The sequence below is a fragment of the Scomber japonicus genome, chromosome 1 (genome assembly GCF_027409825.1).
Source record: "Scomber japonicus isolate fScoJap1 chromosome 1, fScoJap1.pri, whole genome shotgun sequence".
Classification (NCBI taxonomy): domain Eukaryota; kingdom Metazoa; phylum Chordata; class Actinopteri; order Scombriformes; family Scombridae; genus Scomber; species Scomber japonicus.
Window position 1 is genome coordinate 16,557,574 of NC_070578.1, and position 12,276 is coordinate 16,569,849.

Below are 12,276 nucleotides of genomic sequence, written 5' to 3' on the forward strand. Positions count from 1 at the left end.
TCTTTTTTCTGTCACCAACGTGTTTTCTCACCACTCACTAGACAAACCTTCATCCCATCGATCTCTCCGGCATTTATATTTATTTCTGTCCCTCCATTCACCTTTTCTTCACTTATTCTAGCACCTTGGGTGTTTCTGTCTCTCCCTCTGTGTCCCTCCATCAGCTCTCTCTTATTCCTTTTTCACCTCTCTTCCCTTTCTGTCTTGATCTGTATCCAAATCTTCTTCATCGTGTTTCTCAATCTGAAATGAAGGCCTACCTTAGCATCAGATAAATGGATTTATAGACGTTGGTGAATACCACAAAGCCACGATTAATGGAGTCAGTGAATTAGAAGAACCTGCCGGGAGGGGAGAGAAGAAGAGGTGGAGGGAATAAAATATATGATGAAAATGGGAGAAAAGGCCAAAGTATTGTGCGTGATAAATGTCATGGCGCCTTTTGAAAGCAAAAGTTGATTTTAAAGAAATTTTTGAGAAATTAGTACCTACAGTATTTTGCCTAATAGTATCTGTCTACGAAAAGAACATTTTTGCCTCATCTTCTTGCACATCAAATATGCTCTGGTGCAAAATAAAAAACAAAACTGTTGTCATTTGGCTATGATTTTTCATTGCAGCCAACTCCTTATTCTCGTGTTCTGTCTGTCTCTTGCTTTGGTTATCTGTCCGTCTGCCTACCCGTTTTCCTGTCTATATCCATTCCCAGTCCCCCCACCCTTCCCTCTGCCGACCGTCTCTCCATTCTTCGTCAAGGCGCTGTCTGTGTTTTATGGGTCCCTGTAGAACAGGGATCTTTTACAGGCCGACTGGACTTTAGAAGCCCCTCGTTTAGCAGCATCCTGCCTTAATTAAAAACCCCTTTTGTGCTTTCTGCTTTTAACAATGAAAAGGGAGAGAAGGGAGGGAGAGCAAGGTTAGAGGGAGAGAGAGAGTGGTAATGCAGAGAAAGAGAGTGAGAGAGATAGAAGAAGAGAGCAAGAGAGAGAGAGAGAGAGAGAGAGAGAGAGAGAGATGGCAGTGAATGGGAAGTGATAGGGAGACAGGCAGATAGATAGTAAGGTAGACAAAGGGAAGGATGGAGAGATATGGACAGAGAGAAGATAGCTGTTAATTACAGCTGCCATTAACAAGACACTAGTCAGCCTCCTTAAGGAAAAACAGAGGAGGAGGGAAGGGAGGCAGAATATAGGAAGGGAGAAACAGCAGAGAAGGACACAAGATGAGGAGATAAATAACAGTTCAACATTGGTTAGTAAATGTTTTTTTGTTTTTTAAGACTGTTTTGTATTGTAGGGCTTCCCCTAATTCCTGAAACTGTGCTTGAATGGATGTGTGTGTGTGTGTGTGTGTGTGTGTGTGTGTGTGTGTGTGTGTGTGTGTGTGTGTGTGTGTGTGTGTGTGTGTGTGTGTGTGTGTGTGTGTGTGTGTGTGTGTGTGTGTGTGTGTGTGTGTGTGTGTGTGTGTGTGTGTGAGCGTCATGTATGTGTGAGGCTGTCTTTGGGATGATTGAGCAGCAAAGAGGCTGCTTACTGATTACCTTCATGTAGAACAAGCTGCTATTGACTGGAAAGTGACGGATGACCGTCGGCCCCGAGCATGTGATTGTGTTACTGTGTGGTACCATAGATGCCTCTCAGCTACTCTCATATACACAGGGTTCCCCAAATGAGCCACAATATTTGTCTTTTCTAGCATTTTCAACAGTTTATTTTTTTTTTCCTCTTTTCTCTCTCTTTATATGTCTCTGTATAATTTATCTTAAAAAAGAATAGGAAACAAACAATAACATAATATGATGGATGGATTGTACGTGCACATCAGTGTCCTTTATACAGCGCACCAGGCTATGAAAAACCATAGATCCATCATAGAAAGTGACAGTGAGGAAATTCGACATCAGAACAAATGATTGTTCTATCATAATGAATCCTTTTGAGTTTAACCCAAATGTAACATTTTGCTATTTTCTTGCTGTTCAGAAGTGCAAAAAACATATGATATATGATTTAACATTGCTATAACTGCATCATATCCTTGTCTCTTCTAACTCTGCCTGTCCTCTAACCTGTCCCTCTCCTCTCTGTCAGGCTTCTCTGCAGAATGTCCAGTAAGGAGCGCCACCTTGAGTCCAACTGTCCGTCCTCTTATATAAAGACTGAGCCGTCTAGTCCTGCATCCCTGACTGACAGTCTAAACCATCACTCCCCTGGTGGCTCCAGTGACGCCTCAGGCTCCTATTCGTCCACGATGAACGGTCACCCCAATGGCTTAGACTCCCCGAGCCTTTATGGCTCCAACACAGGGCCCCTGGGTCCTGCAGGTGGCCCCGGATCAAAGCGCTATGAGGACTGTTCATCAACTATTGGGGAAGATTCACAGATAAAGTGCGAGTACATGTTGAATTCAATGCCCAAGAGGCTGTGTCTGGTGTGCGGGGACATTGCATCAGGGTACCACTATGGAGTGGCATCCTGTGAGGCCTGCAAGGCCTTCTTCAAACGTACCATCCAAGGTTGGCTTCCATTTTTACTTTCTGCTTTTAATAATCTCTTACATTTATTTTTGTCTCTGTGCATTTCACACTATGTCAGGTCCACTAACACAGGTTTGCTTTCATACTTTCTCTATTTGTCTCTTTCTTGTATTAGTCCTGCTTCTTTCTTTTTTTTTCAAAATTGGTGTAGCTTAAGATTTGGGTGTGTCTGTTTTTTTTTAAATAATGTGCATATTAATTATCATTTATAAATATATTAATTAATACTTCTTTGACATTATAATGACCTGTCATCTTTTATTTGGTGTTAAAAAAAAATGGACTTAGCATTTTTAAAACTAAGAAAGTATATGAAAAGTCATCAACACAACAAAAGAACACATTACAGGGTTTGGCTGCTGGGGACAGACAGGTCAGAGGTCAAAGGTGAAGATGGCTTGTTTTTCATATTGAACTAAATAGTCTCCTCGACCTCTCACAGAAACACTCTACAAATACCACCTTAAATATATACTATGTCTTTTTCTAATGAAATGCAAAATACACTTGAGCCGTCATATCGACCTCTTCTTTGTTAACATGCAGAATTTTCTTTTTGCGTTCATATTTTTGACCTTTGTGTCCTTAGTTGAAAGCTTAGAGAGGCAATGAAGAGCAGACAAGGAGAGATCCAGGACATACGATAAAAGCCTCAGGCCAGATGTGAACCCAGATTTATATGTGGTACATGTATTTGCTAAGTGAGCCACCAGGACAGGATATTTTTTCACTCCCCCTCCACCGTTTCTCTTTCTGTCATGCACGCACATACACACACACACACACACACTCATACGAGCATCGATTTAGCTTTACCCTCACACACTAACTACCGGACACGCCCCCTATTTGACCTTCAACCTTGACCTCTTCACAAAGAGTAATTTCCAGGTAGTATTTGCATTCCCGCTTCTAGCTTCTAATGCCTCACAGGAAAACTGTTAGCTATAAGCCTGTTGTCTAGGTGATAACATAGTGTCAGAGTTAGGGCAGAGGTCATGTCTGGGGGTCAGGAGTTCAGATTAAAGGGTAGAGGAGAGAAGGGATAGAGCAGTAATCCACATGATGAGAAGAGTACCAGGATTTAGGCTCAGTAATCCGCTCGTCTCTTGTTAGGGTTAGAAGTAGTCCAGGAGGTACACAGGTATTTGTACCACGCTCTCACAATTTTGTGGGTATTCAATTAATACTTGACTCTCATTTACCCTTGTAGACACATTACAGGTCATTCTTACAATCAGAAAATGAGCCACAAAGCAAGCCAGTTAGACAGCCTTTGTTCACTAACCCACAAACAATATGACAACCATTTTATGGTTATTTAACATATTTCTTTTCACAGCAAGCACAGCACAGAACATTAAAGGATAAGGGTAGTGATATACATGTTAGTGCACACAATGCCTAGGAAAGCAGCACAATCAAGTTAATCAGTCCCTCAGTACTTCCACAGCAGCTCTCCAGCTCTTGCCCACTGGTTCTTACTGAAGACTAAAGTAATGTTTTTTATGATATATTCAATTAGTAAACAAATAAAACATATCTCAAACAGGAGTAAATAGTTTATTTCTTGCAAACCATTTTCAGCCACAGCTTTGGTACAAGCATGATACTTAGCTTGATACTAGCATGTATTCACAGCAGCAGGGCAGTGTGTTTGGGATTTGAGAATAAACTACAGTACCCATGTTCATCACGCTGAAAATAGACATCACCCAGTGCTACAGGTGGGGCTCATTGATGTAATTTGGCTATAAGGGCAGTAAGGGCAGATCCAGTCCAGATGAAATTGATGTTTCTTTTTTCATAGTGTTCATTGACAATAAGAAAAATAATGAATCACCAGACTTATCCTTTAATCAACCATGGGTCAATTAAGCACTTTTAGATCTTGGAATTGGGGTCAAAGATATTTTTGGCGTAGTCAGGTCAATCAGTAAGAGATAAACCTGTGAAGACTTTGTGTTTCAGTAATGATCTTTGAAGATTTGTTCAAGTTTGTAATAACTAATAGGCCCCATCAATCAGCCATCAGAACTCCAGTCAGTCAGCCTGCTACAGAAAAAAAACCCAGCTACCAGCCAGCCAGCCAGCCATCATTGATCCATTGAGTCAGTCAGTCATATCAGACAGGATTCATCTATCTGCCTTTCCATCCATCCACCTATCTGTCGCTGCTTTCTTTTGCCTCCGATAAGCAGCTTTCACAGTAAAGCCCCAGAGAGAGAGAGAGAGAGAGAGAGGGGGAGAGATAGAGGGGTGTAGGGGGGTGGAGGTCTTACATCCACTAGATGGTCACCACTACCCAGAGATGACCTGTATGTGTTTATTATGGGATGAGATCAGGACACGGTGCAATCCTGACAAAGAGATTGGAGCACACACATGCACAGATAAAGGCAGAAACACACGCACTCACAAACACAAACTCATAGAGGCACCTTCACACCTTCACACATAGACACCAAAATGACCTTTTTATCACTCTGTGTATAGGTTTAACCCCTAATTCCTCTGCCATCGCTGCACTGTCCAATAGTTGACCAATTCCAGATGTCTCATTTCATTTAGAGGGCTTGTTAAAGGTTACATAGGTGAGGACACAATTACAGATTAAGTACAAGAGCCCAGCGAACATATAGATATGATGCTATGTTGACACTGGAGCCTCTTTGAAGTATGACCTTGAATAGATTTAAAGCAATGCTTTACCCACGTCCTACTTGCTCCCTCATTTTCTCTTTATTTGTAATCCTCCCTTAGTGGACATGTTGTGCATCAGGAAAGCAGGAGGTATACGTTATGGGTCAATAGTTTTGCAAAGCTAGTCACAAAGTCATTGTCACATATGGTTGTGATGGTGAGCAAAAACAATGAGAAGCTGTTATTGGTCAAAATTGCTGTAATAAGTTGTTTATTAAGAAATTACTAATAGTCTACTGACAGTTTATTTACATCGACAATATTCCAAGGCTGTATGAGCACTAAAATTTAGAGCAAAAATCTGGAAATTTAGCAACAATCTAAGGTTTTTTTTATCAGTGTTTGAGCAACAGTATTACTGTTAATGTGTGTTTAGAAGCAGACTGAGCAGTCTTGGATCTGCTGGAACAAATGGGTCATGACATTATCTTTGGCGATCACACAAGCCAAACTCATCCATAGTGTGGATGTCTTTTCACCTCCTTGTGTGTGTGTGTGTATGTGTGTTTGTGTGTGTGTGTGTGTGTGTGTGGGCTTGTGCTCATCCATGTAAATGGGTGCTGGTTTATGTGTATATCTGTGCACATATGCCTGTGTTTATGCACGGTTGTGTGTTCGTGTGTGTAACTTGGCTGGAAAGCAGGGCCAGCCTCAGATGGGCAGCGGCAGACATATTGGTATGTTTCAACCCATTAGCCAATAAAACCGCAGGTAATCACCAAAAAAACACCTCCAGCTGGACAGGGAGGAGAGCATGGGGTGGATAAGAGGAAAGGAAATGAAAGGAAAGGGAAGGAGAAGTGAGGAGAGGAGGAGTATACACCCATTTGGATGAACAATAAGTTGAGACGAGGAATGGGAGAAAGAGAGGAGAAGGAGGAGGAGGAGGGTGGACTGGGCACACGAATGTAGGAAGGAATTAGTGGTGTGTGTGTATGTGTGTATAGGAGCGCATGTGTGTGTCACAGCATGGAGGAAGTGGCTCTGGCAGCTGCTGTTTCTGTGGCGTCAGTCCAGCGACACCTGACAACCTGCATCTATCACTCCCTTATTGAGAGAGCGGGATAAAGGGGAGTGAGGAGGAGGGCAAAGTGTGGGAGAGGAAGGTATAGGCCGATGAAAAGGGAAGAGAGAGAGAGACAGCAAGTAGGAAAAAGAAAGTTGGATTAAAGCAGTGAAAGGTGCAGTAAGAATGGTAGGTGTGACAATTAAACAAGTGAAGGTATTTGAGAGTTCTGTTAGATCGTGTTTCATGCAGCCATAAATAAAATAAATTACTAAATTCCTAAATGTTTGCAAGTACTTTGATGTTGAATCAAGGTTAAGAGCAATGCAATTCAAATCTGGCCAGGATCCTTTGTCATCAATATGTCTCCCTCTCCACACATTTTCTGTTGTTCTCTAGTTAAATTAGCTAGACAGGAACCTAGATGTGAGAAAAGAAACCGTATGAGAGGGAGTGACTGAGTTTATGTGAAGAGCAGTCAGAGAAAGCACAATGGGTATGGTCGGTTTCAGACATACAAACATTCATATTTCACAGTCAGTACAATGGTGGTCAATTGTCATGCAGCAGGTGGACATACACACACATCTCAAAGAAGATTGCAGGGGATTTGAGGCCCTTATATATCCCCCTCTCTCACCCCAACAGAAACATACAAACTCACACGTTATACATAGAAGCAGCCAAGAACCACTCTGCTCTAAACCCACCCCAGTGCACCAAACAAAGACACATAAAGGCAGAAAGAAAGACACAAAAACATTATGACACATGTTATGACTCTTTTTTTTTTTTTAAATAATTCCTTCCCTGTACCCCCACTGTGAAAAATGATGGTTATGTGTATTTCTGAGCATATAAATAATATACAGCCAGGTAACACACCTTTGTATCAGCCTCTAACGTAAGCCTATTTCACCTCCTCTCTGAATGTAGCCTACAGTATGTAACATTCAGCCCCCTTTGTACAGACATGCTAGTAGACTGTAGCATCGTAGCAGGTCCTGTTGACATACTAACTACTGTTGAGTTTAGCTTCTGCAAATTCAATATACACATACAATTATTTCTGTAATGGGTATCAGAGTTCTGCTTTCTCTCAGTGGGGTTTTAATGCATTTAGCTGTAGTGCTACCAGCTCTGTCTTTTACTTAGCAGCGCTAGCCTGCTTAGCCTTGCACTAACAAGGCCTATTAGGCTACTGACTACCATTTAACCAGCACCAATTCTGGGTCATTAGCACATTTCTCCTTAGTGATAGGTAAGTGTCCTTCTTAATTGCTGAACTAATCTGCTCCTAGTGTACCATCCATGTGTTAAGGCTGAATATAAACTAACTCATCCCATTAGTAGTGTCCATTAGACTGTAAGGGTTCCCCAAGCATTTAGCATGTTTATCCTTTACTTTAACTAACAAGGCCAATTAATGAGCATCTTGTTACCCATTAAGAAGCGTTTGTGCATTTAGCCTTTTCCCAAGCTAACTAGCCCCCTTAATCAGCCCAGTAATGAGAAAACATCCTCTCCACAGCAGCAGTCAATAGCAATCACTGTTTATTCTGTTTCAGTGGGAGATGCATTAGCTTGCTGGGATACTGTAGTTGTCAGGTTGGCACAGGAAGAACAGACGAAATGATACACCATGGCTCACTTTCATAAACAAATGAACTTTCTTTTTCTAATTTTGTAAAAGGTCAATCTGGCCCAAGAAAGTAATAACAGTGCTTTGCTTCTGTACTAAATGGAAACAAATAACTGAGTGGAGGTGACAGAACTGGAGGCATTGGGATAAAAGAATAAAACAGGGTACAGAAAAAGAAAGCAGAAGTCACAAGAAAAAGACCAAGAAGAGGACAATAAACACATGGTTGGAGTATGTAGAGAGAAATAGTGAACAAATGGCAAAAAGGGACTTAAAAGCAGGAGGAAATATTTCAAGACAATTGTTATCTAAACTTTTATGAAATACACTGCAGTATATTTAATATGTATGTTGCAATGCTACCTGTAAAGGGAAGAAAGAAATAGTAAGCCAGTCAACAATTAAAGGTAAATGTGCTATTAGCCTCTCACGCACATCTGGTTTTGTTGTTGTCCAAGGTTGTGAAGTTAATAGACTTACATCAGGTAATAATCTTAGCCTGAGCTGTACACAAGGGTGTTGTGTATACTGCACCAAGTCACGCAACTTCGGCTTACTCTAGCCATGTCACCTATACTGCAGGTACCCATGTAAGACACACACATCATCTTAATAGACATGTCACAAACAGTTTACTTTACCAGTATCTTAAAGAAATTGGTCATTTAACTGATGAGTATTAAAGAATTTGGGTTCTGTGCTTGCTCTGTTTATGGTCACTATGCCAAAAAGGGGCTGTCTTAAGATCAAAGGTCAGGATTAAAATAACAAAGATTATTTAACTAAATATGTGTGTAACTACTGTGTCGATCCATGACGATATTTTAGAGTTTTGTCTGTCCATCAGTCAATATAAATTTGAATATTTTTTTAAGTTTTTTTCCACGTCTTTGACAAGCAGGATGTGCTGTACTTTAGATTATCTGTCTGTCTGTAGTGAGTTCTTCCTGAAATTAAATCTTTCACTCTGTTTTTGTCCAACATGTCTTGCCACAGGCAACATCGAGTACAGCTGTCCAGCCACCAACGAGTGTGAGATCACCAAGAGGAGACGCAAGTCGTGCCAGGCCTGCCGCTTCATGAAGTGTCTGACTGTGGGCATGCTGAGGGAGGGTAAGGGAAAAGGTCTCTTCCTTATCTTTCTCTGTTAGCTGTGCTACATGTAGCATTTTCGGTCAGGAAGCTTTGGGGTTTAGGGGAAATGTGGTCTGTATTTTGAGAAACCAAAAATGCCACAAATATACAAAGACACACCAAGGTATGAAATTATTTATTTACATTTAACAATGCTACATGTAACACTTCACTAAGAAATTCTTAATGCTTCTTTTAAAGTATGTCATTATCTCATTCTATTATATGCTTCCTGTTTGTCTCACTTTGTCTTTTTTTTTATTATTTCCACTTGTTCATTGCTCTGTTTTTCTCTTTGACTCTGTTTTCTTATCTCTCTAACACTTAACATTGAGCTGCGTTCTTCTCTACTTTTGTATGTTCACCTTTCACCTCCACATACACAAGTCACATATGATATTTTCTGTACACACACACACACACACACAGACATTGACTGTCCTCGCAAAAAATAGGTAAAAATAGAAATTACAGGATAATTATGAGCCATTTCCAATTGTGTTACTTAAGCATGAATCAGCAGTACTGCAGTAGTGATGCAACGTTTAAAAAGATCAACAAAAGAAGAAGATATTATCTGCCCCCACACCACTTTGATTAAATACACTCACTTTCTCATTTTCACACTCCCTCCTTGCCTTTGCCTCTTTCTCTCCCTCTCGTCTTCCCACCTCTGACCTTTTTACTCCCACTGCACTTCCAACGATGAAAGGAGGGAGAGGAGTGGCAAGGGATGAAGAGGAGGGCCAATAGAGAGAGAGAGGGAGAGAGAGAGATAGAGGCTGAGAAATAGGAATAGCAGGAGGGGGAAGGTGGGAGAAAGCTAGGGGGAGGAGATGGTAGGTAGAAGAGATTGATTTATAGGAGCAGAGGAGAGGGACCAGGGGAGGATGAGAGACAGGGGGAGGATGGTTGAATGAAGCAGAAAGTGTGTGAGAGAGAAAGGAGAAGAGAGGAGGGTCAAGGTTGTAATTGATGGGAGACCTGGCCTACGCCCCCTTCCTTACAGTGGTCAGGGAGCGTGCCTCTGCCGACGCACGCCAGCCCTCCCTCCATCCATTCCTGTCTTCATTTCTCAATCCAGTTCTCCCACTCAGTATTATTTTACTGTTTCTGTTGCTTCTTTCATGCCTTTCATCCATCCATTCTCCTCTCCACTCACTGTTTTCTTCATCAGAACCATTTCAGTGTTGATTATATGGTGTTAATACAGATGTTGAATGAATTAAAAAAAACACTTTGCATTAATTTAATCTGTAAACTCTTTAACCACAAATGATATTATGTTTTTCCACGACAACATTTAAATTACCCCAAAAAACATGTATTTACAAACAACACTTCGACACAAACACACACAGAAACATTCACATCAAATATATAGATATATCTTCAGACCCATCACTGCCTCCAAAAGCCAGAGTTTCACTTCACTGCAAAATCATGCTCATCTCTCTCTTTTTCTCTCTTCTCCTCTTGCTTTCTCACCCTCTCCTCTCTTTTTTGCAGACACAGATGCTCACACACACACACACACACACACACACACACACACACACACACACACACACACTCTTCCAACAAGCTGCTGTCGTAGCGTTTGTTCTCCCAGTTGATCTGACATAGGCAGAACCCATGTCTCATATCCTTTTTTGTCTCGTGTACATGTATGTGTGTGTGTGTGGCCACGAATACACACACATGTGTAAGCACATGTATTATTGGCAGCTCCAAATGTCTCACATCCTTCTAATGGACAGAGAAACCACATTACCAGTGTCCATAAATTCCAAACAAAGCCATCACTTGCAAGGAGATAGTTTGATTAATCATTCATTTTGTCATGCAATAGTTTTATATAATGTACATTGTAATATATTTTATTGAGATGTTACTCATCAGAGATTATGCTGTGGATTTTAACTCTTTAGGATGTCTGAAGGACTAGAGAACCAGTCTTACACTCTGGTTCTTAACAACAAATGATCAAACCTCTCGTTTTGATTGTGGAGGAATGCATTGTATTTGTGTGGATATATAGTTCAGGGGTATGTTTTTGCGTTCATTCCTGAACGGGCAAACAAATAGCTCCCTTTTGTTGCTGCTGCTTCACTGCTCCGCACACATATATCACACACACACACCTCGGCCTACATATATATACATCAACCTGACAGACTACCACCACCCCATTTGTTGTGCTGGGTGTGAATTTAATACAGGGGGTCCCACTCTACATATGAATAAGGGTCATTTGGAAAATTGATACATTCATTTTCTTATATGTCCTCATTTTCAACCCATGGGAAGTTTGAAGATCAACAACTATAAAATGGAGCTATATGTATTCCCTCACCCTTTATTCTGCTAATTTATATTTATTTATAATATATTATTATTATATGTTGTTGAACTACATTTACAGTAGACTACTAATAATGTACATCTTTGTCATGAAATGAAAGACCAGTGTACAGCACATTGTTACTACGTGGTAAAACATGTGAACACAGTAGATGAAAGATCTCTCACACACATGACACACACTCATTTAGGAACATAACCTACTGTGTTTTATGCGGCCCTTCTTGGGTGTAAGCATCGTTACAATGGAATTGCATAGATGATAATGATAAGTGGCTGGATCAGTTAGCATCAGAGCTAACTGTGGTTGTCAGGGGCTAGCTCACGGGAGAAAGGTAAAGATAAAGTGGTAAGGGTGGAGTGGGAGTGGGGTGGAGGACATGCAGTTTGTGTGTGTGTATGTGTGTGTGTGTAGATGCTGTAGTTTACCCCTCAGGCAAGATCTGCCTCAAATTAGCTTTGTCGCCGTGGGAGACAGAGAGGGTGAGATGAAGAGCAAGTGAGGCAGCAAGTAAGTGTGTGTGTGTGTGAGAGAGAGAGAGAGAGAGAGAGAGAGAGAGAGAGAGAGAGAGAGAGAGAGAGAGAGAGAGAGAGGAGAGAGAGAGAGAGAGAGAGAGAGAGAGAGAGGAGAGAGAAGAGAGAGAGAGAGAGAGAGAGAGAGAGAGAGAGAGAGAGAGAGAGAGAGAGAGAGAGAGAGGAGAGAGAGAGAGAGAGAGAGAGAGAGAGAGAGAGAGAGAGATGAGAGAGAGAGAGAAAAAAAGAGAGGGGGGGGGTACCAAGAGGCCAGAGGGTCAGTAAACCAACTCAGAGTGGAGCTGTTTCTTTACATGTTGTCTTAAACCCACACAATCATGTGAAATACAAACACACACATGCACACATAAACCTTTA

General features: G+C 41.2%; 1 protein-coding gene across 7 annotated transcripts in view; it reads left to right on the plus strand.

Annotated features, from left to right (window-relative positions):
• Positions 1-12,276, plus strand: part of esrrga (estrogen-related receptor gamma a) — a 72,535-nt gene that overhangs the window by 21,458 nt on the left and 38,801 nt on the right. For 2 of the 7 annotated variants that reach the window (XM_053343115.1, XM_053343052.1), the window contains exons 1-2: positions 2,098-2,515; positions 8,884-9,000. In XM_053343115.1, the coding sequence (XP_053199090.1) occupies positions 2,104-2,515; positions 8,884-9,000 (529 nt within the window). In that variant the 5' untranslated portion in view covers positions 2,098-2,103. Of the gene's footprint in view, positions 1-2,090; positions 2,516-8,871; positions 9,013-12,276 lie in introns of those variants that run through there. The other 5 variants (XM_053342877.1, XM_053342879.1, XM_053342920.1 and 2 more) reach the window with 5 other exon arrangements.